The sequence below is a fragment of the Psammomys obesus genome, unplaced genomic scaffold (genome assembly GCF_907164565.1).
Source record: "Psammomys obesus unplaced genomic scaffold, mPsaObe1.curated_primary_1811, whole genome shotgun sequence".
NCBI lineage: Eukaryota > Metazoa > Chordata > Mammalia > Rodentia > Muridae > Psammomys > Psammomys obesus.
In genome coordinates this window covers 2,648,164-2,673,497 of record NW_026594311.1, presented here as the reverse complement: position 1 = coordinate 2,673,497, position 25,334 = coordinate 2,648,164, and the positions used below count along the sequence as shown (strand labels likewise).

The 25,334-nt window shown below is 53.5% G+C and overlaps 1 protein-coding gene across 7 annotated transcripts in view; it reads left to right on the top strand.

The window, feature by feature from the left end:
- The window catches only part of Ptprf (protein tyrosine phosphatase receptor type F), a 75,191-nt gene that overhangs the window by 9,949 nt on the left and 39,908 nt on the right, over positions 1–25,334 (top strand). For all 7 annotated transcript variants that reach the window (XM_055618497.1, XM_055618495.1, XM_055618493.1 and 4 more), the window contains 4 exons: positions 4,484–4,629; positions 4,803–4,944; positions 16,490–16,678; positions 24,849–24,959. In XM_055618497.1, coding sequence (XP_055474472.1) covers positions 4,484–4,629; positions 4,803–4,944; positions 16,490–16,678; positions 24,849–24,959 — 588 coding nt within the window. The remainder of the gene's footprint in view (positions 1–4,483; positions 4,630–4,802; positions 4,945–16,489; positions 16,679–24,848; positions 24,960–25,334) is intronic.

The window sequence follows — 25,334 nt, the reverse complement described above, 5'->3', positions numbered from 1 at the left end:
ATGGGAAAGCCAGAGTGAGACGTGCACACAGCAGAAGACAGCAGCAGGAACCCCGACCCCTCTCCCTGCCCCTGCCCCCACCCAACACCAGGTGCAAGTTGGGTCCTGGTTACGATGGAGTTCTTTGCATGCATTGGAGTTCAGCAAGGTGTCTGGTAGCTGAAGGGTGGGTAGTATGCATGAGAGATGCAGGTGCCTGGGAGCAGGGGCCTGCAGAGCATATGTGTCTCTTTGGCCATTTCCCCTCCTCCGGAGGCCCCCTTGCCTTGGAACATGGCAGGGCCCTTCCCCCTCGTGCTTATGGGTGGTCCAGCTAGACCCTGCCCTCTGGAGCTTCCGTCACAAGTGCTTTCCCTGAGCTTGTTTTCCTGTTGCACAATAGGGGTAATCACTCCTACCTGTAAAGGTTAACTGAGGTCACGTGGGCAAGGCACCTGGCACCTATTAAGTGCTCCCCCTGTTGGAGGGCCTCCTGGAACTAGGGTTGCCCTGGAGTGGACTGGGCTGGGGAACGTTGCCAGCAGCAGTCACGGGTGCTCATTAATGAGTTCCCCAGCTCGCTGGCCACTCAGGACCTGGGAAGTCACCTCTCCAGCAGCTCCTTCATGATCCTTCTCTGCTGTGTGTGCTGACTCCTTCCATGTGCAACGCTGTTTTTGTGCCTGTGTACATGTGCCCCTTAGGTGGGGCACCAAATAGCAGCCAGTCCTCCTGTGGAGGCACCTCGGAGGTGGCCCAGTTTAGCTGTCTCTGGAGTTGCATGCCTGTAACCTCTCTAAGGGGGTGCTTCTTCCCCAAGGCACTTCCTCTCATCTACAGGGTCAGCTGTTGGCCCGTGGAGGATGTTCCAGGGTGTCCCACTGTGAGTAGCTGCCCACAGGGTCGGGTGACACAGCAGGTGACACAGAGCTGCCCCTGCCATGTTCAGATGGCACCCTGTTTTCCTGGCCTCAAAAGTTTTGTTTATAGACCTGTTAGATGGCTCAGTAAGTAAAGGCACTCACCACCAGGTCAGAGGTCATTTCAACCTCTGGAATCTACGAAGTGGAAGGAGAGAACTGACTCCCCAAGCTGTCCTCTGACCTTCACATGTGCACCGTGGCACGTACGCACTCGCATTCATATGCACACACACACACACACATCACCAGCTGATGAGGCCCAGGGCAGAGTGGTCACAGTAGCCTGGTTTTTCCTGCCTGCCTGGCACCCTAACTGGCAGTGTGACATGGGGCAGGCTTACACAGCCTGGAAGAGGGCCTAATAAGGGGTGCAGGGTGCACGCAGAGGCAGGCCTGGGTGGTAGGTGAGGACTCCGGGGCCCACGCTGTTCTCAGTGTAGTGCTCGACCTCTGGCAAGTGCATGCAAGATACTTGTTGAAAAGGGGGGAAAGTGAATCCAGAGAGGCTAGCAGGAGCAAATTTGGGGAGACAGGTTTGACTGTGGTCCCTGAAGGTCTCCTGAGGAACAAGAAAATCAAGGGCTAGCTGGAGCTCTGGAGTGAGGAAGCGCCAGGTGGAGGGTCCCCTTGGTAGGAAGCAAGGCAAAGTCTGGGCATCCAGGGGTCCCGCCCTGGACAGCCTGGGACTGGAATAGCACTGCCAGTCTGATTCTGGGCAGCACCCTGGCCCTTCTCCAGCCTCCAAGGGAGAGGAGTAGTTGTACCTCCCTGATGGCCCCAGGCCTTGGGCACAGTCCAGCCCCCACACAGCTCCCAGCCTGTTCCTCCTGGCTGCTCATGCTCTCCCTGGCTCTCCTGCCCAGCCTCTCTGCTCTTTGTTTGGCTCGGAGGCCCCGCCCCACCCCACCCCAGCACACTCCTTGTCTTTCTGGTTCTTCAGGTTCCAGCCTCTGGTTTCGCTGTAGACACGTTGAGGCAGGACCTGGAGGGGCGCTTAGTCCCTGGGTTTCTCTCATGCCCAGAGGGAAGGAGTATGTAAGGGCCCCAGTGTCTACTCACATTTCACATTCCTGCTTCTGTCCATTTCTTCCTGTCTTTTGCACCCCTGGGTGTCAGGAACTGGGTCAGACAGTGGGAAAGGGCAGGAAGCAGCACAGACATAGAATCTGCCCTGGCCAAGGTTATGGTTTGTTTGGGAAGCAACTATTAAACACCTAAAAGGTGGAAGGCTGTAACCATGCACGCTTGCTGGAACTGTGAGCATACTGTGGGAGGCAGGGAGAGTGTAAAACCATGGACTACGCTAATGGGGGGGTGGTGAGGAGATGGTTTTCTGAGATGATGATAATGGTCAAAGGTGACTTAGGAGTTAGTGGGTAAAGGGGTAGTCCCAGAGGATTTTAACAGAAGGTGTGGCTTACGCAAAGGCCCTGAGGCTGCAGGGAGCTTTGCTTCTGCGGGTCCCTAATGCCAGGCCTCTGGGGAGGGTGGTTGGGTCAGACCTGGCAGGGCTCTGTCTGCAGCAGTAGGAGTTTATAAAGAGCAGTGGGAGGCCTTTGGAGAGATCTGACCAGGAGGAGACTTTTCTCAGGCTTCAGAACTGAGGAAACGGGGTGTGGTGGGGGTGACTCAGAGGTGGGGACATCAGCTTATCCCCCCAGCTGGTTGTCGCATACTGAGATGGTGGCAGTGCAGATGGGGAGCTGAGAGCCGCTGGGCCTTGAAGGGGTCCTTTTGTCTGACAAGTACAGTCAACAGTGACAGGCTCTGCAGATTCTAGGACACTGGAAAACTAGGAAGGACCCAGGCCTCTCTCCACAGTTGTCCCGGGGTGAGAGAGGCAGACAGGTGAACTTTTGGGTCATCTGTATGACTTCTCAGTCCATGTACTGGGGGTCTCTGAGTTTTCAGCCTAGTCCCCAGGAGCAGACTTTGGTGGGTCCCAAGCTTCCTTCCTGGGGAGCACAGGTATTTAAAAATGAGTTTAAGGTTTAGAATGTAGGATGAACCCCAGCTCCACCCCCAAAACACTGGGACCTGTTGGTCTTTGGTCCTTTTACCCCTTGATTCTGTTTCCCTGTCTCCAAAGTGATATACCAGGGTGATAATATACCCGCTGCCCTTGGTGAAGGCCTGCCCTTAGACATTGTTATTCTCATCCTTAAAAACAAAAACCAAAAAGCCTCCCCAGAATTGGTGCTGAAGAGCTGGCTCAGCAGTTAAGAGTACTTGCTACGAGTGCTCTTGTAGAGACCTGGGTTTGGGTCCCAGCACCCACATCAGGCACTTCACAGCCACCTTCAGTTCTAGAGGATCCAATGTACCCCTCTGGCCTCTGTGGGCACTGCGTGCACGTGGCACACATATAGACAAGCAGGCACATACACGTTAATACAAATAAACTAACACCCCAAGAATTTACAAACCTCCCTCCGGATGCCATCTCTTTCCCAGTCATGGCCTGCCTTGCCCTCTCAGTCACTCCATTTCTTTAGTCTGACTTTTGCCGCCACCGGCCATGCTCTTTGACAAGGTCTGCCAACTGTCTTCTGTGAACTTTCTGGGTCGTGTGTTTTGGACTCTGATGGGCCTAAATATGTCCCTACTCACCGGTTGTGTGACTTTGAGCACATGACGCGATCCTTCAGCTATAAAGTGGAGATGCTGAGGGAGGCGAGATAAAGTACCCAGTGCAGGGTGGGTGCTTTTCTGCCAGGGCCAACACCGAGCCTGAGCTCGTGGGTACCAAGCAGGTAGTCCGAAGGGTCCGTTCCCAAGGCACTAGCTTTCCTGGAGCTGTTCATTGGCTTGATTAATAGGAAATGGATCCACTGTCAGGATTAACGAGGCATTGCTACGTCTCAATGAGCCAGGTTTCTGGGGGCTTCGACCCTGGGGGGTAGGACTTGAAGGGATAAGAGGCTGTGGGTCAACCCTGGCATGTAAACCAGGGTGTGGCAGGACCTTGCCTGAGCCCCTGTCCTGTGGAGCTGCCTGTGCTGTGGGGGCAGGGGTGGCAGCAGGGAGTTATGGGAAAGCCTCCCTCTGGGAAGCCATCCAGAGCCTTTCAGGAGCTGGAATGTCCAGGACTTTGGGGCTGTTGGAATGTAGGGTTAGCAAAGAGGAGGAGTCCTAGGGTCTGCTTAGGGGAGATGGAGGGAGACAGAATGTCTCAGGAGAGTCTGGGGCTTGTCCCAGAAAGCAGTTTTCCAGTACATTTTTGGTTTTTCCCAGAGCTTGGAATAACCAGGGGCAGGAGACACACAGAGGCAGGAAACCCCATCTCCAGACTCCGCTCTTTACTAGCTGTGTCACGTTGGACAGATATCTTGACTTCCCTACACCCTGATTTTCTTCTCTGTAAACAGTAATTATAGCTCCCACCTCCTTGGCTTCAAAGGGTTAAGGGTTCAGCTCTTTGAACAGGGTCTGGCACTTATTAAGCACTATATAAAAGTTAGGTATTGTTATTGTTTTCTTTACATCTTTCTTGCCCCTTGTCCCCGAGGATTGCTACCTGCAGTGTTGGCCATGCCTGATGTGACCGTGCCACCATGATTTAGTGTCGCCGTCTCTTGCAGGCAAACCTGTCTTTGTTAAGGTCCCCGAGGACCAGACTGGGCTGTCGGGAGGGGTGGCCTCCTTCGTGTGCCAAGCCACAGGGGAACCCAAGCCTCGCATCACGTGGATGAAGAAGGGGAAGAAAGTTAGCTCCCAGCGCTTTGAGGTTTGTTCTCGGCCAGCCGGGAGGGCTGGGCAGGCTTTAGGGTTGGCCAGCTCTCTGTGTGGTCCTTCTCTTGTTCCTCTTAGTCTCCTTCAAGGGCCTTTTGGGATGTTAGAAACCTGGTTAGTAGATCCCCACACCCCTAACAAGCTATGACCGCATCTGTCCTGTGATAGGTAATTGAGTTTGACGACGGAGCAGGGTCCGTGCTGCGGATCCAGCCATTACGAGTGCAGCGAGATGAAGCCATCTATGAGTGCACAGCCACCAACAGTCTAGGCGAGATCAACACAAGTGCCAAGCTGTCGGTGCTCGAAGGTATGTCCTGGGGGGGACAGGGCATGGTGGCCAGGTAGATGGAGGTGTGGGCGGAGTCCCACCAGGACCAGTGTTCCTGGGGTGGGTGAGAACCAGTAGTCTGTGTTGAAGCCAGCTGAGGGCTTGCAGGATTTGCCTTCCTGCTGAGCCGGGTCATTGCTCCGTTGGGCCTGGGTTAGACTGGAGGGCTGGTGCTGTAGCTCTGTGGCCATGGGGTTATGACAGTGGCACTGAAACCTAGCTGTCAGTGTCAGTGTATTTCTGGTGCCCTGATCAAGGGGCTGGCGCTGGGCTTTATGTGATGTTTACTGTCTTTTTTCATGTGGTAGTCATTCATTCAGTCATTCATTCATTCACAAACTTTGCTTTAACTGCCATGAAGTCCAGAATGTTACTTGATTATATGCTACCCCTCGGTCATTGCTCAGTAAATTCTATAAGGAGAGTGGACACTTGGCTTCTAAGTGTTTGCCAAGGCCCAGAGCGTAAGGGGGAGCAGGCTTCCAGAAAGCTGAGTGGTCAGTTTGAGGCTTTTCAAGTGGAGAGGTGGGGGGAGTGACTCTGAGTCTGGAGGATCAGGCTGAGAAACGAACCACAAATGGGCTGGGAAGTGACACGATTAAACCTTAACCACAATGGATACATGAATCTGAATGTGCGTTTTCAAAATACTGTATTGATTGCTACTTTCATTTTTAAATGCAATACCAATAGCTATTCACTGTTAAAAAATTGAGAAGTATAGGATAGTGCATGGGGAGAAATAATAATCTCCTGTTATCCTGCCCTGACTGCTGTTGGTTATTTCTTGGTGGCCTATCTTATTATGTGTGTATGTATATTTTTATTAATCTACGTAAACAGAATAGTGATCATACACTGTTCTGTGACTTTGGGGTTTTGTTTTGATTTTTCCCATGCTGGAGGGCCAGCCCATGGCTTTTCAGACAAAGCTCACTCACTGACCATGAGCTCACCTATTTGGCTAGCCTAGCTGACCAGGGAGCTCCACCCTGCCTGCCTCCCCAGAACTGAGGTTCCCCGAAATCCCGGGCTTCTTACATGGGTGCTAGGAGACTGAACTCAGGTCTTCATGCTTGCTCAGCAGGAACTTTAGTGAGCCATCTCCCCAGCCATTGCTTAAAACAATATATTGTGAGCGTTTTCCTTGCCATTAAATATTCTTCTGCATCATTATTTTTAATGGCGATGGGTAAGCCGTCACGTCAAAGCACCCTAATTTATTCAGCTGTTCCCTTTTTGTTGGGTGCATATGTTCTCAGCTTTCAGCCTGTATAAGTAAGGTGTAATACATGTCCTTGAAAGTATGTCACTTTGCTGATCATTTCCTTATTCTAGGTTCCTGAAGTACAGTTGCTAAGTTAAAGGGCAGCTACATTTATAAGCCTTCAATATTGCTGGAAGATTGTTTATATTCTTGCCAGGGAGGGCATAAGAGAGCCTCTTCTCTGCACATCTTCACCAGCAGTGGAAATTACCATTTAAAAAAAAAAAAAGCTTTGCCAAGTTAATAGGCAAAAAATGGCATCTCAATTTAATTTGCATTTCTTTGATTACAAGAGCAGTTGAACATCTTTTCACATTGGCCATTTTTACGCTTTGGCTTTATATGTTCACACATGCATCCACTCAGTAATTCTTGCATCTGTGTGTCTTGTGTGAATCAATGGATTCTAACAGAGCTGTGTTAGGTCCCCCGTGTGGGGGGGCCATAGATGACAGTGGCTAAGACAGGGACTCTGGGCTAGTGACTGTGCCTCTGGGCCACATTTGTTCCATCCAAGATCCAGGATCCAAACCCACTGTCAAGGCTACTGTGGAGCTCTAACTCTGGGCAGGCTCCATCCCGGGGTCTCCGTGTACCACCTGAAGCTTGGACACATGAGCTCCTGCTGCTGCACATCGTCTGGGTTGTGCTAGCCCCACTATTAATTCCATTTAGGAGCAAGGGCCCAGAAAACCAGCACTGCACTGAAATCACTGGCTCTGAAATTCCTTCCTTTCGTTTCTGACCTCCATTTCTCTACTTTTGTGACTCAGGAGAAAGTATTTCTGCCCCAGACATCCACCTGTTGCCATCTGCCCCGGCAGAGGGCCATGTCCCCTGCCTGGCATTTGAGTGGAGTCTAAAAGACTGGAACTGTGGCCCTAGCCTGGTGGGCATATTCGGGGCATCACCTCCGGCTGGGGAGCAGTCTCCTTGTGAAAATGGAGAGCTAATTCCTCCCAGACATCCTACTGCCCTTTACCTTTTAAAGGGTCTCTTGCAGCCTGGGGAAGAGAGCTCACGCTGGCAGAGGGTGTTACCATTGGAGTTTCTTTTCATAGATTAGAGGGTATTTATTTTTATGTGGTGTTGGGGATGGAACCCAGTACTAGATACATACTTTCACCCCAGTCTTAGGCTTGAGGATATCTGTGTATGTCTCTGGGGCCTGGAAGGTGTCTGATGAAGTGTGGCACAGGTCCCTGCTCTAATGGAGTGGTTGGGATTGTGGGCCTCATGGGCCCCTCCTGCTCCTGAAACACTGCACCAGCAAGACAAAGTGCTGACCTGTCTGTCCTAGTGCTCTTTGTAACCTTGACCAGCTTAAGGCTTGGCAGGAAGGAATGTCACAGGGGAGAGGCCTTCAGAGAGGCAGCCCAGACCAACCCTCAACCGTTTCCTCACCACCCCTCCTTTCCCGGGTGTTGGGGGCCAGGAAAGCTGGGGTACTTGTAGGAAACAGGTGAAAAGATGGCCTTCTTTTGTATCACTGGGGTTGACACCAGGGAGAGCCAGGGTCATTTTTGTGTGGCCACCACAGAGTCTTAGTCATGAGATGAACTTGTTTTGGGGCCTGGGAAATAACCCTTGAACGCCCTACCCACCACTCACACTACATGTACCCCTCTGAATATAGGCGTGTTTAGTGCGTACCAAGAGATGGGTGCTTTGGGAGTGGCAGGAGAATGGAAGCCTGGTCCAGGAGCAGGAGCAGGAGCAGGAGCAGGAGCCGTGTATCTTTAAAAGGGAATCCCTGAGGGGCATAGGAGAAGAAGAGGGAGGGAGGGTGGGATTGGGAGGAGATGGGGGATGGGCTACAGCTCGGATACAAAGTGAATAAACTAATTAGTAAAAATAAAATTTAAAAAAAAGAAAAAGGGAATCCCTGTATTATACTTCCTTAGGGGCCCTCTGCCCTTGCCTCATTCTACCTCAGGCCCAGCTCAGGCCACCCCCACTGCAGCCTCTGTGGACACTGCCATGCCAGGTCCCACATGACTGCTGCTACTGGAGCAAGACTTGTTCTTCCTAGTGCAACTGTATGAGACCTAGCCTGCTGCCCTGGGATAGCCAGCTTGTGTGCCAGCATCCCTGCCGGGGTATAAGGTGGGTGTCCAGCCCATGCTGGCTAGAGGTGGGCCAGTCCTGTCCTGTCCTGTGCTGAGTACCAGGGCCCTGCCGCCCAGCGTTCCTGTCTGAGTGGTAATTGAAGCCATTAGTGCGCCAGCCTCTCCCTCGCCGGGTAATGGCAGGAAAAGCTCTTCTCGCTCCGCACTCTTGAGGCGGTGGCTGAATCATTCCCCCTCCAACCCGCCCGCTGCCGCCACTGAGACAGGGAATCTGACATTTTCCCTCACGAGGAGGGGAGGGGTGGGGGAAGGGAGTCAGGCCTTGGTGCTGGGCTTTCCCTTCAGAGGTGTGGGGGCCAAATGCCGAGGGCCTTGAGCATGCTTTGGAGGTCATAGAGTCCCCAGGGCTCGCAGAGTCCAGGCCTGGCAGAACTGTGGTCTGAAAAGCCTCAGGCGGGAAGCTGGACAGCCAGAGGTGTAGGAGGGGCCCTAGTGACTGGGCAGGTTCTGAAAGGGACACAGAATGCCCAAGGGAAGCTGGGGAACCGGCTGTGGAGCAGGAATAGACTCCTCCTCACTTGTCCTGGAGGCCAGGTGCAAGGGCTCCATGTTTTGTGTTTCCGTGGACATCGTGGGTGGCGGGCTCACTGTGAGCATGTGTGAAGGGTTGTGTATACCGGGAGTGTGCGTAAAGGGGTTGCTGTAACGGGCTCCCTCAGACTCGGAGGGTGGGCATGATGCGTAAGCAGGCGATGTGTGCTTTGTGGGCTACGTGTGCAGCAGGATGTGTACCCGTGTGCACAGCAGGCAGTATCTGGATTGTGGAATACCTGTGCCAGCCAGTGGGGGGGTGGAGGTGTGCGCTTGCACACTCGCCACAAGGTTTACAGTGGGGGACATTTTACCTTTGTGAGCAGCAGGAGAGTCAGCAGGCTGACCCGGATGTGTACGGTCAGCCTGGTGCTGTAGGGGGAGTCAGAGGTGTTGAGATTTGTTGTCTCTGGAACCCCACAGACTCTGTCTGGATCTTTCGGTCAGCTGGGACAGCTGGACAGTGATGGGTGCTGGACAGTGTTATTGTCACCTTCTGCAGTGGCACCTCAGCAGGAGGGCACACGACTAACCTGGCCTCAGGAGGATCTAGGGCCTCTCCTTTCTTCCCCACCCCCTACCTAGCCCACTAGTGCTTCCACCTGGCCTCTGTGTCTGCTGCGTGGGCAGGACTGGCCACCTGTGCCACTGGCCTGGGGATCTGGCTAGAGCCTGTGATACTGCCCAGCTGGATCTTGGGTTCTGTGCTTGCTCTTACTCTTACATGCTCTGAGGCTGTAGGGTAATGAGTAACTTCTTGGGACACACACATCTTCCCCCACCCCCAACACACACACAGACACACACACAGACACACACACAGACACACACACACACACAATATCTTTGGAAATAGCTAGAGGGAAAAGGCTGATGATGAGCAACCTTTGACTCTGTCCCTAGGTGTCCTGCCTGGGCTGGGCAGGGGGAGTATGTTTTCCAGGGGATCATCTTTTCCTGCCCTAAGCCTTTCTGTTCCCTTCACTCTTGGTGGGAAGATTCGGATAAAGAGCTGCTATAGAAAGTCCAGACAGTCTCTGCTCTTCCCTGGCAGCAGAGGCACCAACATGCCTCTGGTCCAGCAGCCTTTGGGGCCTAACCTCCATTTCCTGTGACCACAATAGATTTTAAGACCAAGCAGGTGTGAAGTGCTGTAGCCAGATTTGGGAGGTTCAGGCCCCATTTTGAGGTATTGTCAGGTAGGAGGGCACTGTTGGAATGGGGCAGTAGTGCCAGCCATGAGTTCAGAACCTGGGTTTCCTGGGGTCCTCTAATTTTCCCAGTTCTGATAGTCTTCAAAGACTCGAGTGAACTCTCTGAGTGGTGTCCTCTTCTGTTGGTGTGGACACAGAACACTTACCTGTACCCAGCCTGGCTCTCCACCCCTGTGTTCACAGGTCTCTCAGGCTCGCCTTGTGCTCACTGCCCTTTCCTCCTGGCTTGGGAGGAACCAGTGGTTCCATGGGCGGAACCAGTAGCTCTAGAAATAGCTCTCCGGATTGGAGGTTTTAGACGCCCCTGGACATACGTTCTCCAGCCTCGGTGAGGTGCCCTCCGTACCCTGGTTTCCAGGGGAGAGAAGGGCTTGTGAAGGGGAATGGTGTGACCAGCTTCGTGCTTCAGGGAAGTCCTTGTTGCTGCAAGTGCACCGGACCTGTGAAAAGGGGATGTGGTCGGTCTGGGTGAGCGCTAGCACTGGCCCGAACCTTGTTGTGAGTAGAGGAGGCAGGGAGACAGCTCAGCTAGGGAGTATCCTCTGTAGCTGCCGGTCAGGCCCCAGAGGCAGGTGGATCTGGGTTCCTGGTTCCAGGGCTGGGTAGATGGCATAGCCAATTTTCTAAAATTGACACACAGGAAGAGGCCCAGTTCTGGGCAGGTGAGTTAAGTCTAATTTGAAATCTGTCAAGTCAGGTGTGTGCAGACATCCAAGTAAAAATGTGGAGAAGGTCTGGTATGGGTTTGCCTGGCACTCTTGAGGGGCAGCTGGAAAAATGGAATCTTGAAAACCAAGAAGCCAAGCCAGAAGGATCCCCAGGAATTGGCTCTTGTGGTTGGGAGGAGGTTCCCGAGATAGGAGTGAAGCCAGAGCAAGGGAGGCAGTGGAAGTTGATGGAAGAGTGTGAAGGAAGAGAAGCCAAGCAAGATGAGGATTGGGCAGTGTCCTTTGGATTTAGTTCTGGAGTTGGCGCTGACCTTGGCAAGCATGCTTCAGGAAGCTGCGGGGGCGGCAGCAGGGCTGCAGGGGGCCTGAAGAGCGAGTGGGAGGCTGTCAGTGGTCTGGAGTGACTGGGAGCAAGGCCTGAACCTAGAGAGGTAAGTGGTTAAAAAAAGAGTAAAGGACCCCCAGGAGGGCGTGCCCAGCATGTGCCAGAGCCTAGAATGTGGGAACCAGGCCGTGCCACTGGGTCCACTGTGTGTGGTGAGGATGCCTCACCTGGCAGGTTGAGTAGGCCCATGTGGAGTGCCAGGGAAGCCCGGGGGTGGGGGGGAGGATTACTGAGAGGGGGAGGCTGTGGCTGCCGACAGGCCCCAAACAGCTCAGACTCAAAAACAAAACAGGCTTTTAAGATGCCAAGTTTGATGAAATCTGAGTGCTGGAAGAGGTGGGAGTTTTCTCTTGGAAAAACAGCTGAAAGTCGAGACTGAAAGCTGGGAAGGGAGGCAGGCCCTGAGGCCCCTCAGACCCCCCCTTAGAGGCTGGGAGCCTGGGGGTGGGGTGCGCCTAGGCCCTGAGTTTGAGAGCTTACAGATTTGGGAGGATTCTCGTCTTTGCTGAGGAGGGAGCTGCTCTGGGGACAGGACGGTATTGGCCTCGGGCTTTCTTGGAGTGCCCAGAGGGCAGGGTGGGGCCTGGCCACCCACAGAGGTTCCTGAGTGGTTTGGGTCTTTATTGTGTCTCCAGGTGCATGTGTCTTAGCGTGTGTGTGTCTGACTGTGCATGTCTTCACATTGGTGTTCCCACAGCTCTGTGCAGGCCTCCTCTAGCTCTGCTTGCGGGAATCTGTTTCCACAGGTGCTTGTCACTGCAGATGCCCCGCCATGTGCACATGGAGGTTTCTATTTTTGCACCTGTCTCTGTCTCCATGTAGTTCTCTAGGTCCCTGGCTGTGCATGTTTCTAAGGTGTGTGTGTGTTCAGGGACAGGGTGATAAGCTCATGCTCGGAGGAGGGGTCATCCTCACAGACGGTGGCACCCCAGGGAGCCAGGGTATGTGCATGCGCATATGTTCACACATTCAGACATGCCACGGAGCTGGGTAAACATGGGTGAAGAGGTCTCCCTGACAGACGGTGCTGGTGCTCGCCCCTGCTGCCACCCCCTCCCCTCTAAGGCGTCTCCATCTGTTAGCGTCCCTGGTGCAGCCCCCTGCCTCTGGCCCAGACTCCGCCCCGGGCATCCCAGCCAGAGCTGGACAAAGAGACCTGTGTGTGCTCTCTAGGGGCCTTCAGCAGCCTCCCTCCCCCAGTCATTGCAGCCCGGTGGTGTAAACTTCCCCACCCAGCCCTACCCTACCCCCATGTGTCAGAACTCTAAGTACCCCAGACTCACCTTGCTCTTTATTGTTCCTCCATCCATCCTCCTTACCGTCTTTACTCAGGCAGCCTGCAGGGAAAGCTTTCTGCCTTGCAAGTGCATGCTCGACCCTCCTTCCTCCAGGAAGACACCAAGATAGCAGATGAGAGGTGGAGTTGTAGCGATTAGCTCTACTGCTGAGGGCCATCAGCCGTGCTCCCCCCACACTCCTGCCTCCCTACCCCGCCCTCCTGCATGCCCTCTCGTCTCTAAGCTCTGATCCAGGACCTCTCCAGGGAGGGGTTAGGTCTCCCAACTCCAGTATCTAAAGGACAGCACAGTTGGGCGCAGCGGTTCTTGAACACTTGATACTCACTCTAGGTGCACAGATCTGTGCGCGTAGGGCAGACTTTCAATTGTGCATGCTACTTAGATGTGGAGGCTTACCAGCCTTAGGCTACCGAGTTAATGCCTCTCCAAAGTCCCCCAAAGCGCCAGTGGGCTTCTCTTTCTGCTTTGGGAACCCGCGGCGCAGTGGAGGGCCTGGCAGGCACTGCGGACTGTATCTGCGGAGGCAACTTACGCGGTCTCTCTCACTGTTTTGGACTCAGGCAGGCAGGAGCTGGATGCGCTGCGTTGGTGGAGCTGGCTTGCCTAAGAGGGCGTTACCCCCTCCCCACTGAGGATCAGGGTCCAGGGAGGGGGCGCGGCTGCTCTGCCTAGGTAGGGGCGGGCAGGGCGGCGCCCAGTGAGACTTGGACGCGGCGGCGGCGCGCGCGCCCGCTCGGACAGAAGCGCGCGCGCAGCCCTTCCACGGTGGCACCCGCCTCTCTGCCGTAGCCATGGTTACCGGTGGCCTGGAGGGGGGAGGGGCCCTCCCGCGCCAGCAGCCCCTGTGCTGGCAGGACGCGTTTGGAGAGGCTATAGCGTAACCCGTGCACCCCGCTTATGGAACATGGGCGCGTGCCAGGGCTGTCCACGTGTGGGGAGCATTTTGCTTCGCTTTACAGCACCTGAAAACATAGGAGCATGTGTGCTTGGGGGTCTGCAGTGGAGCCCTGAAAAGGAAGCCAGTTGAGGGTGTAGTAAGGGGGAAGGGCGTGGTTCTCCCCCCCCTTCCTCCCCAGGGACGTCCCTCCCTTTCTTTCCCCTGCCCTGCCCACCTTTTCATTCGTGCTAGTCTAAAGCACCAGGGGTCTTACCACCTGCTTTCCTCCAAGCCCCACCTCCAGTCTAACTGAGTGACCTTGGGCGGGATTCCAGATACCTACCAAGTCCCCCATTTGCTCATATGCCTCATAAGGTTTTAGTAAAGATTGTCATTTTGTAAAGCTGTTAGAAAGTTCCTGCTACAGAGTGAATGCCTCCTGCTTGGAACCTTTTATCCCTGTGTCCAGAGGCCTCAGTTTCTCAGTTATTGATGGGTTGGAAGTGTGACATCCTCTTGAGAAATTTGCCTCGGTTATTAACCTGAGTGGTTCATTCTACTGTGGACATAGCTTTGGTGGTAGTGGGCGAGTGAGGGCAAGGGTGCTGCCAGTCATGCTGATCCATATGGAGCCAGTCAGTCAACAGGCATCTGGGAATTGTCTGTTGTCCTTGACTGATATAAACGTGCTGAAGGCTCCCAGGTGGTAGAGGAGGAAGCAGCAGCAGCAGGTCAGCCCTGAGGGGCTGGGGCTGAAGTCCTCCTGTGAAACTCACTTCCCGCCCTGGAGGGGGCTGAGAAGCCGCCTTTCCAGCGCTGCCTGGGAGCCCAGTTGGCACCAGGGACTGGCTTTTAGGTCCTGCTGTTCAGTAGACAGCCCTTTCCACTCACTGGTTTCAGGCTTTGGCGGTGGTGCCTGAGGGATGATCTGAGCCAAGGACGGAGCCATTTGAGGGTGTGATAATTGAGGGAAGAAAATTAATTGTCCTTAATTTGGCAGAGGTCCCAAGGACCTTCCCTGCTTGAGGAATTCAGAGTAGATCCCTGGGACACAGGGCTGTACTGTAGCATTTGTACTGCTTACATTCTTGCACCTAGGCCATAGACGCTTGGTAACTCCAGGGTTCTGACTCTGGCAGGACCTAGCCACCCCTCATCTTGCTCCCCATTTGTTCAAGCTGATAGGAGTAAGAGCTTGGGAGAACAAGGCTAGTGCCCTGGTTGGTGAATACAGCTCCAGCAGCCTTGATCCCAGCTGCTGTAAGGTGGTGGGGAGGGTGCCTTAAGTGTCAGGTTTTGCTCTTACCTTCGAGTACTAGCAGGCCAAAGAAAGCTGTGCATCCACAGTCCTCATTTCTGTTCTCTTTCTGTCCTCCTGCTGCTGCTGAAGATGATCCTTTCAGGAATTAGAGCTGAGAGTCAGGGCACTGTGGGATCGCACCTAGAGCCAAGGAGATCCAGGGTTTACGTCCAGAATTTATAGGGCTGTGGACAGGGAAGCATATAGCCAATTCCTGGGCAAGGCTGGGAAGTCAGGGTCGTGCTGAGCGTTCTCCTGTGCCTCAGCCAGACATCCTTCTAGGATGTCCCTAGAAGTTCCAACTTTAACGGGGTTCCTCTACCTCCTATGACTCCTCCCGCTGCATCCCATGTCTGTGTCCCTAGTTGTGCCCCTCAGATCGCCAGAATCACCAGGTACTGCCACACTGCCCTTTACCTTTCTCCCTTCTGAGGCTGAGTTTCTGGCATGGGAGATTGGTCCCAGCAGATCTTCTTGCAACTAACCCTGTGCTGGGCATGTGAGAGGGAAGGGCCACTTTTCCCCTACCACATGGCCCAACTGTTTTGTCAAAAGGTACACGAAGGGCAAACATTCCCCGTGCCCTCATGGAGTATGCCTAGAACCAAGCTTGGGGAGAGGAGAGGTAGTGCAGAGTTCTGGAAAACACTTGATGGTTTTGTTCCAATGAGAAGGACTTCTCACCAGCCTGGAGTGGGAAAGGGTTCCCCAGGCTATAGTTCTCTAGTATCTGTGTGCCTCAGTGGTTCAGGCCTGGTTAATTATAACTTCTAGTAGTTACTGGGTACAGGAACTCCCCAGAGCCCTGGTTGTTTTTCCAATGGAGTCTTCAAGGTGGACACCTAAACCCAGTAGATAGATCAAAACCAGATGGTGAAGAACACTCGGGCCCCGGAGGCGTTAGGTGGTGGTAGAGATGTTAGTCCCGCATGCTGTACACTGGTCCAGGCTTGTCTTCCCAGTTCTTGGTGCTTCTCAGAGGTGGGGATTGGGCAGCTTTGCCTCAGCCCATGGGGGCCGCTTCAGGGTCGAGTGGAAGTGATTTTCTCTGTGTGTCGTCACTTTAGGAAAAGTTAGGAGAAAAGACCAAGGACTTCTCTCTCTCTCTCTCTCTCTCTCTCTTTCTCTCTCTCTTTCTCTCTCTGTTTCTCTCTCTGTTTCTCTCTCCCTTTCTTTCTCTCTCTCCTTTTCTCTTTCTTTCTTTCTTTCCTCTCTCTCTCTTTCATGCCTTTCTTAGCCTGCACTACTCAGGCATGTTCCTTAGGCCTTACTGTGGTTTTCAGGGTCAAGAATGAGTGAGAAAGAAGACCAACGGTCAAGGCTGCAGTATAGAATGGTCAGAGGCAAGACTAGAGTTAGATCATTGATAGGGCAGGTGCTCAGGGTCAATGACCTGGGGCTGTGCCACATGGAACACCTAAAAGAGCAGGCCAAGGAGGGATATCATGTGTGCTGTCGAGGAAGTGAATAAGCACAGCCCCGGGGTGGGGTGTGGCTGTTGATGCTTTGGAGCTAGATTCCCCCTTGCCGACTTCCCCCACCCCGTGTCCACGTAGCACTTTCTGCTGCATCCAGCAGAGCATTGATCTCTGTTCCTCCCAGGGCCTGTAGAGATAAGTGCTGACGTCTTCAGTCTGTTCATCCCAGACTTGGAAACTCCCCAGCACAGATGTGGTACTGTGGGCCCTCCTTCAGCCCCTGCCTTGCCAAAAGGGGCCTAAGACTCTGGCTTCTCGTTTGGGGTAGGGCTCATGCTTTGAAGTCAGGGGTGGGAAAGAGAGGTGTATTGCAAGTCAGGAGAAGCTACACAGATGAGCAGAGCTAATCCTAATGCAATGTCACCCTTTGCCTGCAGAGGACCAGCTGCCATCTGGGTTCCCGACCATCGACATGGGACCTCAACTGAAGGTGGTGGAGAAGGCTCGCACGGCCACCATGCTGTGCGCAGCTGGTGGAAATCCAGACCCTGAGATCTCCTGGTTCAAAGACTTTCTTCCTGTGGACCCTGCTTTAAGCAACGGCCGCATCAAACAGCTGCGTTCAGGTGAGCAGAGTTAAGGTGCCAAGAATACCCCAGGGAAGACATCTTCCAGCATGGCCTAAGGAAGACTGAGCAGAGTGTCCACAATGGATCAGGTCTTGCTTAGGGAAGAGGGTGTGATGGCAAGTGCTGTCCTGGCCCTTCTCAGATTGTCAGGCGCCACACTTGGGACCAGTTTTGCTCCTCCAAGCAAGTATGGCAGGCCTGAGGAACATGAGCCTGGCTTTTCATCTAATTTCCCTACAGCCCAGCCTGCGTCTCTTCCTCTCTAGGCAGCAAGGTTTGCTGGAGCCAGTCATACTTGACTCATCAGGCTTCAAATGGATCTTAAGAGCCTGAAACGGGGTGGGGGGGGGGGGGGGAGGAAATGCCTGTCCTTTGGCCACCAGAGCCACCTGTCTCCTATGGATGTCTCAGTCGAGCCACCTTGGAGCCCTGGGAACAAGGATGCCACTGTGACCAAGAGGGAGGTGTCGCCCCATTGATCGATCTGCCTGTGAGGCTCCCGCCAAGAAAATTGATTATGATTTTTGTGGGGATAGAACGGGTGGGAAAGGAGGCTCAGAGTCAGCTGGGCTGCAGTTGTACGCCTGCTAGCAGCTCAGGACAGATCTGCAGACTTGGCTCCAAAAGTCCTGGTAGGCCTTTGGCTTGAACTCCAGATGCCCGTCAGCTGTGGTGTCAGATCATGAAGGACACGGCTGCCTCTCTTTGGGCTCTCCTGGCTTCAGAGGTACCCACCACCCCCAGTCCCTCCCTGTCAGCTCCTGCCGGGCCCGCACCATTTTGGTACCCAGGGAGAAGGAGGAGTGATGAGCCACCCAGCGGGGCAGGATTCCGGCCCCAGCCCCAGCCGCCTGAGACAGCCCACGAAGTGTTAGCTCATTTAATTTAATTAAAACTCAACAAGATGGAGGCAGCTGTAGTGCAGTTAATTAAAACAGCCATAATCAAGGCAGGAAATGGTCCGGCAGCATTTGTGGCTGCTGCCCCGCGCAGCACAGAGGTCAGCGTGGCTCAGCTCCCCTGCATTTGTTCATGGGTGCCCCCAGGCAGGTTCCCCATGCTGCCAGACGGTCCTCCCTGCAGGCCTGACTCCTCCCCGGAATGGCACTGACTGACTGTGGCAGGCAGCAGTTCTGGGAAGGCCCGCTGTCTCCAGCATTTGTTCATCAAGTATTTATGTAGTGCTTGCTGTGTGCCAGACCCCGTGCCACCCCTCCCTACCCATTACTCCACTGGATGCTGCTCAGGCGTCTTCCTTCTTGTCCTCACTGTGGCCGACAGCCCTTCCTCCTTCTTGAGTAAATCCTCCTGCCTTCCCTTGGGCTTTGCCACTCCTGATTTACCTCCAACTGTCCTGTTTCCTTTTCCTGGCGTGTTGGTTCCTCCAGCCCAGAGACCTGCTTGCTCTGACGTAGCCTGTCCCCTGGCAGGTGAATCCATTGCTCCTAGTATTTCAGTCGCCACCTCCTTATCTGGACCCATGCTGGTCAGCCCAGCCCAGATGTCCTGTGTGAGCTCCAGGTCCCACCGTCAGTATCTTCTGATTGTCACCCTGCCCTGTATGAGCAGTGACTTCCTTTATAAACAGCCATATCCTGTTCCCATTGACCCTTTCTCCATGAGTAACAACTCCCACTCCCAAAACTGAAAGAGAACCAGCAGTCCATTTAGTAAGGAACCATGTCCTCTTCATATGTCACCAAATGGATCTGAAATTGGTCCCCTCCTTTCTTTCTGTTGTCTCTCTCTCATCCCGGGACACCACTATTCTCCCTGCCTCCGGACTCTGAAAACTGTCTTTTAGCAACTGTTGGTACTGTCTCCTCATCTTCCTCCTAGACTCTGAAAGCCAGTGCTGGACTCAAGCTTATGACCCTTGATCCTGCCTACATGGTCAGATACGTGCTCTTGGTCAAGGCACCCTGCCCACATGGCCAGCTTTTTCTCGCCCTGTCCTATCTACATACACCTCTGTTAGTTCTGTGGCCTCAGTTAAATTAACTTCGTTGTCAGTTTTCACATCTTGCAGAATAGTTGTGTTAAGGAAACAGTGGCAGTTTTGTTCCCTTGTTTATGGTAAAGCTCTCTTCTTGCCTCCTGCCACTTCCCCACTTGCAGGGAACCATGCTAACCCATTTTTGCTCGCCTGGCCCTATACTCGCTTCAGCTTCGTCCACTAGGGGCCTGCACCCAGCTTCTGGCTATTCCCTCAAGAGCTACTCTGCTTCGTGCTGTCACCATTTGTCTCCAGCCCTACTTCCCTAGGCTGGATGTGGGAGGAGCTGGGACAGATTCGCTTGGCAAGGTGCCCCTCCCCCAACCTCATGGAGAATTATTTTATTGACCTTTGGGACTTATCACTGAAGACAGTATCATTTGACCTTTCCTGCCACCAGGAAATTGTGACTTAAGGATCACAGGCTAGGGAGGGTGTGTGTGTCCAGTGCTTTGGATGGAGCCATGTGAGGACAGAGTGGGTTCAGGCCCCTCTACACCTGCCTGTCTGTATTTAAGGACCCCTTGTGGTTTTCACATTATCCACAGTTCAGAGTGCTTTTCTACCCTTTATTAACACTGAGTCTCTTGCCGCCTTTCTGCAGTAGGACAGGCTGTGATTATCATGCCTGCTCTCCGCAGGTCAAGGGCTCACAGGTGGAGCGTAGGGTCCAGGAGCCCTCCTGGGAGGTCACCTGTGTGCTCTCTGACAGCATACACTAAGCCTGGAGCCTGAGAAGTAGCTGTCTCCCACCTCAGCTCTGGACCTTTGCTCTCTAGGCCTCCGGTCCCTTTGGCAGCCCACACAGCGTCTCCAGCATCTGGCCTGAGCCCTAGCGCATCTGCACACATCTGCCTATGGTATGGCCCAGAGCGAGGAGCCGGCTTAGGTGGGAGCTCTGCTTGAAGAGGGCTCTTTTCCTGCTGCAGCAGTGTGGTCCGCTGGCACAGTACCTGTATGGGCCACTGGAGCTTGAGACCTGAGGCAAGCCCAAGAAGGGCAAGTGAAGAAAGGACGCCCTGCTGTGGCAGTGGCAGGCCCGGTGGTGGCAGGCAGGGCTGGCGGGCTGGCGGGCCGCTCTGGCTGCAGGAGGAGGCATTTGGTTACTCTGATGAGATGCTTGTGGCCTCTCTCTGCTGGCCGGCCCATCTGACTGGAAATGCCTGTCTGTGCCACTCTGCTCTGCCTTTGGCTGGGTCTTCCAGAATGGTGCAGTCAGGGTGTGATTACAATTTCTGAGCTCACTGGCATGGGTCTCCTGGGGAGGCTGACTCTTGGGACTCCTTCAGTCCAGTATACCTGCTTGGTAAAACGGAAAAGGTGGATTCTCAGTTTGGCAGGCAGAATTCGAGTCTGGGTTAAGTGGAGAAAGAGAAGAAGCCACAGGCTCAGGGCTTCAGTGCCAGGTTGTCTACACTGCAACCCCTGCCCTAACTCGGGCCTAAACCACAGGAGGTCAGTGGCTGTCAACTCTCTGACCTTCAACTCAGAGGAACTTAAGGTGGATTTGTTTATCTGGATTATACCTATTGAAGTTTACTATATTAGATAATTAAAGATGGAAGGCATTAAATATTTACTAATTATTTTAAAATAGTTTTAAAACAATTTAGTATTAACATAAATAACATTCTAACATTTGAAAAGATAATTTTATGTATTCCGAAACAAAAAATATTTAGCAAGAGAAACCTCATTGTAATACAGCCTGTTAATGTATTACAGGTTGTGTGTGTGCCCTTCAGGAAATGCCACTGCATATTCACGAGAGAAAGCGGCTAAATAAGGCCAGTAACTCTCCCTGGCTTTGAAACAAGGTCTTTACCGTATAGCCCTGGCTGTCGTGCCAGTCATTACAGAATCCAGCCTGTCCTGGAACCTGCCACGGTTGTCCTGTCTCAGGCTCTTACCCACCATGCCCAGTCTTAGTGTTGTAGAACTACTAATTGTAGGTTTTATTCTAGTGGAGCCCCTAAAAGGTTCTCAGTTATTCTCCCCCTACCTTTAGGCGTCTGGACTACACATGGGGATTCTCTGGAGTGGTTCACTCTTCTCACTAACCTGTACCGTCACATACACTCCTGCCCCAGCCACCGTCTTTGCCTTCTAGCCTCCGCATTGTAGGATTCCATTGGGAAGGCTCTGGGTTACACTGCTCAGATCCTGCTGCCTCACATAAAAGCCTCTTAATGTTTCCGGCCCTCCGTTAACTCATCTGTGTGTAGAGATGGGTATTTTTCCAGCTGGGTGTTGCCAAGTTCAATGAGATAGGAACTGATCTGTGGCCCTGAGCACTTCTAGCCCATCCCACCCCCCACCACAGGAGCCGGTGGTTGAGGGGTGAATAGAGAGACCTGGACCAGGGTCTTTCTATAGTTTCCTGGCTCCAGTAGTTGAAGTGGGAGTCTCAGAGAGGCACCTCGTGGAAGGCAAGTGCCTGTCCCTCCTGGTGCTGACCCCAGGGCTCGGAGGCTCCAGACGTGCAAGGAGTGGGTGCTGGCCCTTTGCCTTTCACCAGATAGCCTGGGGAACTGTGATTACTTTATCCTAATAGGGGGGTTTTACAGCTGTCAGCCACTAGACTATGAGCTGACTGAAACCCACGCCCACACTGCTGGATGCCAGGGCTGCTCTTTGTTTGGGTATCCCTGATTGTGAACTCTCCCCTTAACCCTGCCTGCTTAAATGCCCTGGGTTTGTTTTGGTCAGTGCCCTCCTTGGACTCTGACCCTGTGGGATTCAGGTAGATCTTAGGACGGGTGCTGCCTCTTTCCTTCCCCTTTCCCTTCCTCAACCCAGCCAGCAAGGGTCACAGGAGCCCAGTCCTGCCTCCCTGATTCCTCTCAACACCTCCTCCAACTCTCTACTTCCTCAGAGCAGTACCAGTGGCCCAGGAGACTCACTTCACCCACACTCAGCCTGGCCTGGCTTGGTGCTTGCTCACACCTGAGCCACCCACACTGAGTCCTCAAGCTTTCCATATAGTTAAGGCCCTTTCTAGTGTTTTGTTTTATCTGATTTGGCTTTGTGTGGCTTTCCTTCCTTTTGTACTAATATTTCTCTCTGATCTTATTTGCATTCAAATTTACCTCGCCAGGTGGTTCACCAATCAGAGGTAAGAATGCTGTCCGTGCATTTCGCCACGCCACGCCACACCACGCCACTACTGTCGCCGTTGGTCACCTCCACTCCATCCCGTCCAGTCCGTCACCTCCCCATACCCATCCCAACCTCTCCAGCCTCTTCATCTCCAGCTCCAGTCCCCAGCACCACCAGCCACCACACAGCTCCACTCTCGGTCATTTCCTCCTGTGGACTCATCCATTATAAGTCTGCATTGTAGAGAAACTAGCTGAGACCACTCAGGATGGCGAGCCCTGCTACCCAGGCCTTCCAGGCCAGTCCCACAGAAGGGACCCTTTCCCATAGTGAAGCCTAGCCTGTCCCTAAGGCTGGCATAAATGGAGACACTTCATAGGAGGTTGGGGAGCATGACTAAGTCTGGCCTTTTCCCTTGAGAACCTCCTTTTTCTTAGATGACCACCTGACTTTTCCTTTAGTATTTTGGTTCTGTGCCCAAATGAGGTTCATCTCTTATGTCTGTTCAGCAGCAAGGACTAGAGATTGTAGATTATTTTAGATGGCAACAAGGAAATAAACAGACCCATGCATAACTAGGGTTGCAGTCTCCCTCTCCCAAGCTGCCTTCACGGAACAGGGCACTACAACCTTTTAATGAGAAAACATAGATCCTGGACTTGTAGAGATCAGGGTTCAAATCTGTTTCCTCCTCTTAGCATTGGAGCCAGGACCACCTCCCCTCAGGGCTGAGAGACTTACAGGGCAATGGCGATGGGAATAGACAGTTTGCCACATACAGAATTATAGTTTCTGTTTTTATCCTGTCAGTTTCTTCCCATATCCGTCCATATCTGTGGGCACATCTAGCCCCCTGCCCCCCAGGCTAGTGTGCCCAGGACGGAAGTTGGGGCTGAGGTAGTTGAGTCCTGTGTGATGTTATCTGTCACCCTGATGACAGGACTCAGTTCCCAGGCCCTCTCTGTATCACCCTGGACATCAACTTAGCACGCACTGACCCTGCTTTCCCTGCTGCTGGGTCTGGGTGTTGATCCCACATTTGGAGATGTCTGTGTGCAAATACCTGAGGGTTTGTCCTGGGTCTTGTCCTAGTTTGCTCTCTATTGCTCTGATAAATACCATGACCAAAGGGGATTCGGGGAGGAAAGGGTTTATTTGGCCAACATGTCTTGATTACAGTCTGTCATTGAGGAAAGTTGGGGCAGGAACTTGAGCAGGAGTAGAGAGAGACAATGGAGGAAAGCTACTTACTGATTTGCTCTCCATGGCTTGCTCAACTTGCTTTTTTTATACAGTCCAGGACTACCTGCCCAGGAATGTTACCACCCACAGTGAGCTAGGCCCTCCTACATCAATTGTTAATCAAGAAAATATCCCACAGACTTGTCTGCAGCTGGTCTAATAGGGCCTTTTTCTCAGTTGAGGTTCCTTCTTCCCACATAACAACTTGTGTCAAGAATAACTAACCAATACAGGTCTCCTGAGCAGACGTAGGCTCTTGTCCCAGGAGACCTTCCTCCTTCCACCAGCTGCAATCCCAGGACTATATCCTGTCCTCAGCTTGTGCCACCAGCTACCTGTCTCCCCCAAACCTCCATTGAGCTGACCTTGGCCAGCCCCACCAGTCAGGGCCCTGATCCTCACCTGCTTGAGTGACCGTCTGCCGTAGCAGTGACCATTCATTCCATGAACATGACCCGCTGGCTGCCAGTCAGCGCTGTTCTTGTACTTGCTGGGTATTTGGCTTGTGCTCTGATGCCTGTGGGGAGGCTGAGGTCAAGGCCACGAGACGCCATCCCTCTCTCCTTCTGGGTTGGTAGGGTCCCCTTTTGCTCTCCTGCCAGCCCTCAGCTTTCTGGTGTTCACAGCCCCTCCTGTTGTCCTGGGTGGTGAATGGTGGAAGGGGAAAGAGCTGGGTTTGAAGGAGCTGAAGCTTGGACCCATAGTGTTTCTCCCCTTGGGCCCAGGCTGTGAGAACACAGCTTGAAATTCCCTCTGAGGTCCTGTCCGGTCCATTTAGGTGGGGCCTGGCAGGTTCTGTCTGTCCTGTGTGGGCGTGATTGTCAGTTGGGGTGGAGGAAGAAGCTCTTTAGAGCTGTTCCAGCTGTTCGTACAGGAGGTGGTTTTCTGTCAGACTGTGTCCTGTGGGGGTTATTAGCTGTCCGTTGGATTGTCCTGTGTGGGTGTAATTGTCTGTCAGATTGTTCCAGGGAGGGGCGTGGTGCTTTGCCCTGTGGGTTTCTTCATCACAGACAGCTAGCCTAGGATGCTTTCACTAGCAGTTTTCAAGTGTTTATTGCTTTTGGGGGTGGGGGTTGATCAATGCAAGTGATCCTCCACCTTGGTTCACTTACTCGGTCTGACAGTACAGGTCCCAAGTGCAAGCTTCATCCGTCCTCTCAGAGGGTCTTCTTCAGCTACCCCCATCCCCCGTCTTGGCTCCTGTCTGTCCGTCTGTGGCCGGAGCAGCCCCTCAGGGCACTGGCCCGAGTGGGAGCTACAGTCTCCATTAGCCTTCTGAATTATGCAGAAGCCTTGGTGGGTCGAAGCACTTTAGCAGGACCAAGCTGAGGAAAGTAGCCGGAATGGGCGGGGCCAGCATGGTGGGGGTGGAGCGGGAGAAGATGGTGGGAGCGCAGGGCCAAGGCTGCTGGGCACCAAGCTCCAAGACAAGCCCCTTCCTAGTGGGTGATAGTGTCTCAGGCTCTTGTCTGATCAGGGCATTGCTTGTTTAGGAATTCCATTTCTGGGGGACAAGAGCACTGATAAGCATGATTATTGGTAAACAGACCTTCGGAGGCTTGGGACAGTAGTGGCCACTCTGTGGACAGCCTGAGTGGAACAGGGGCTGGCCCATAGTCGGGACATCTTGCTCCAAAGTACAGGTTCTTGATTCTTGCTTAGAGGGACCTGGCTCATCAGAAAGAGCTGCTTGGAAGCCACGCAGGCCATAGGCTGTGGTCCAGGTGAGCCATGGTGGCTGGGGTCACACATGTTGCTGAGGCCTCCGTGTTCCAGGCCATGCTCGCTCACCATGGACCATGACTGACCTCTTCTCTGGTGTCCCCACAGGTGCCTTGCAGATTGAGAGCAGCGAGGAGTCTGACCAAGGCAAGTACGAGTGTGTGGCAACCAACTCGGCAGGCACACGCTACTCGGCCCCCGCGAACCTGTATGTGCGAGGTAAGAACTTGGCCACACCTGCCTCTGTCACCTTGGAGACAAGCTTTACCTGCCAAGCATGCTGCCCGGAGGAGACGTTGGTGCGGACCCTGGAGGGCCTCTACAAGCCTAGTCTTTCCTTCCCACCTCTTTCTGCAGCCACCACTTCTGTAGCTCCCACTGGGCAATCTGCTAGCGCCGCCACTACTTCCTTCTTTTCCTTCAGTCCCTTGGGGAAGCGGACACTCCCCATCCCTCTCACCCCTGGGAGCATTTGTATCTCTTGTAGGTCTTTGCTGCCTGGGCCCAGAGCCCTATGGGAGTCTGGAGCCTTCCGAGCAGACATTACTGTGTGTGTGTGTGTGTGTGTGTGTGTGTGTGTGTGTGTGTGTGTGT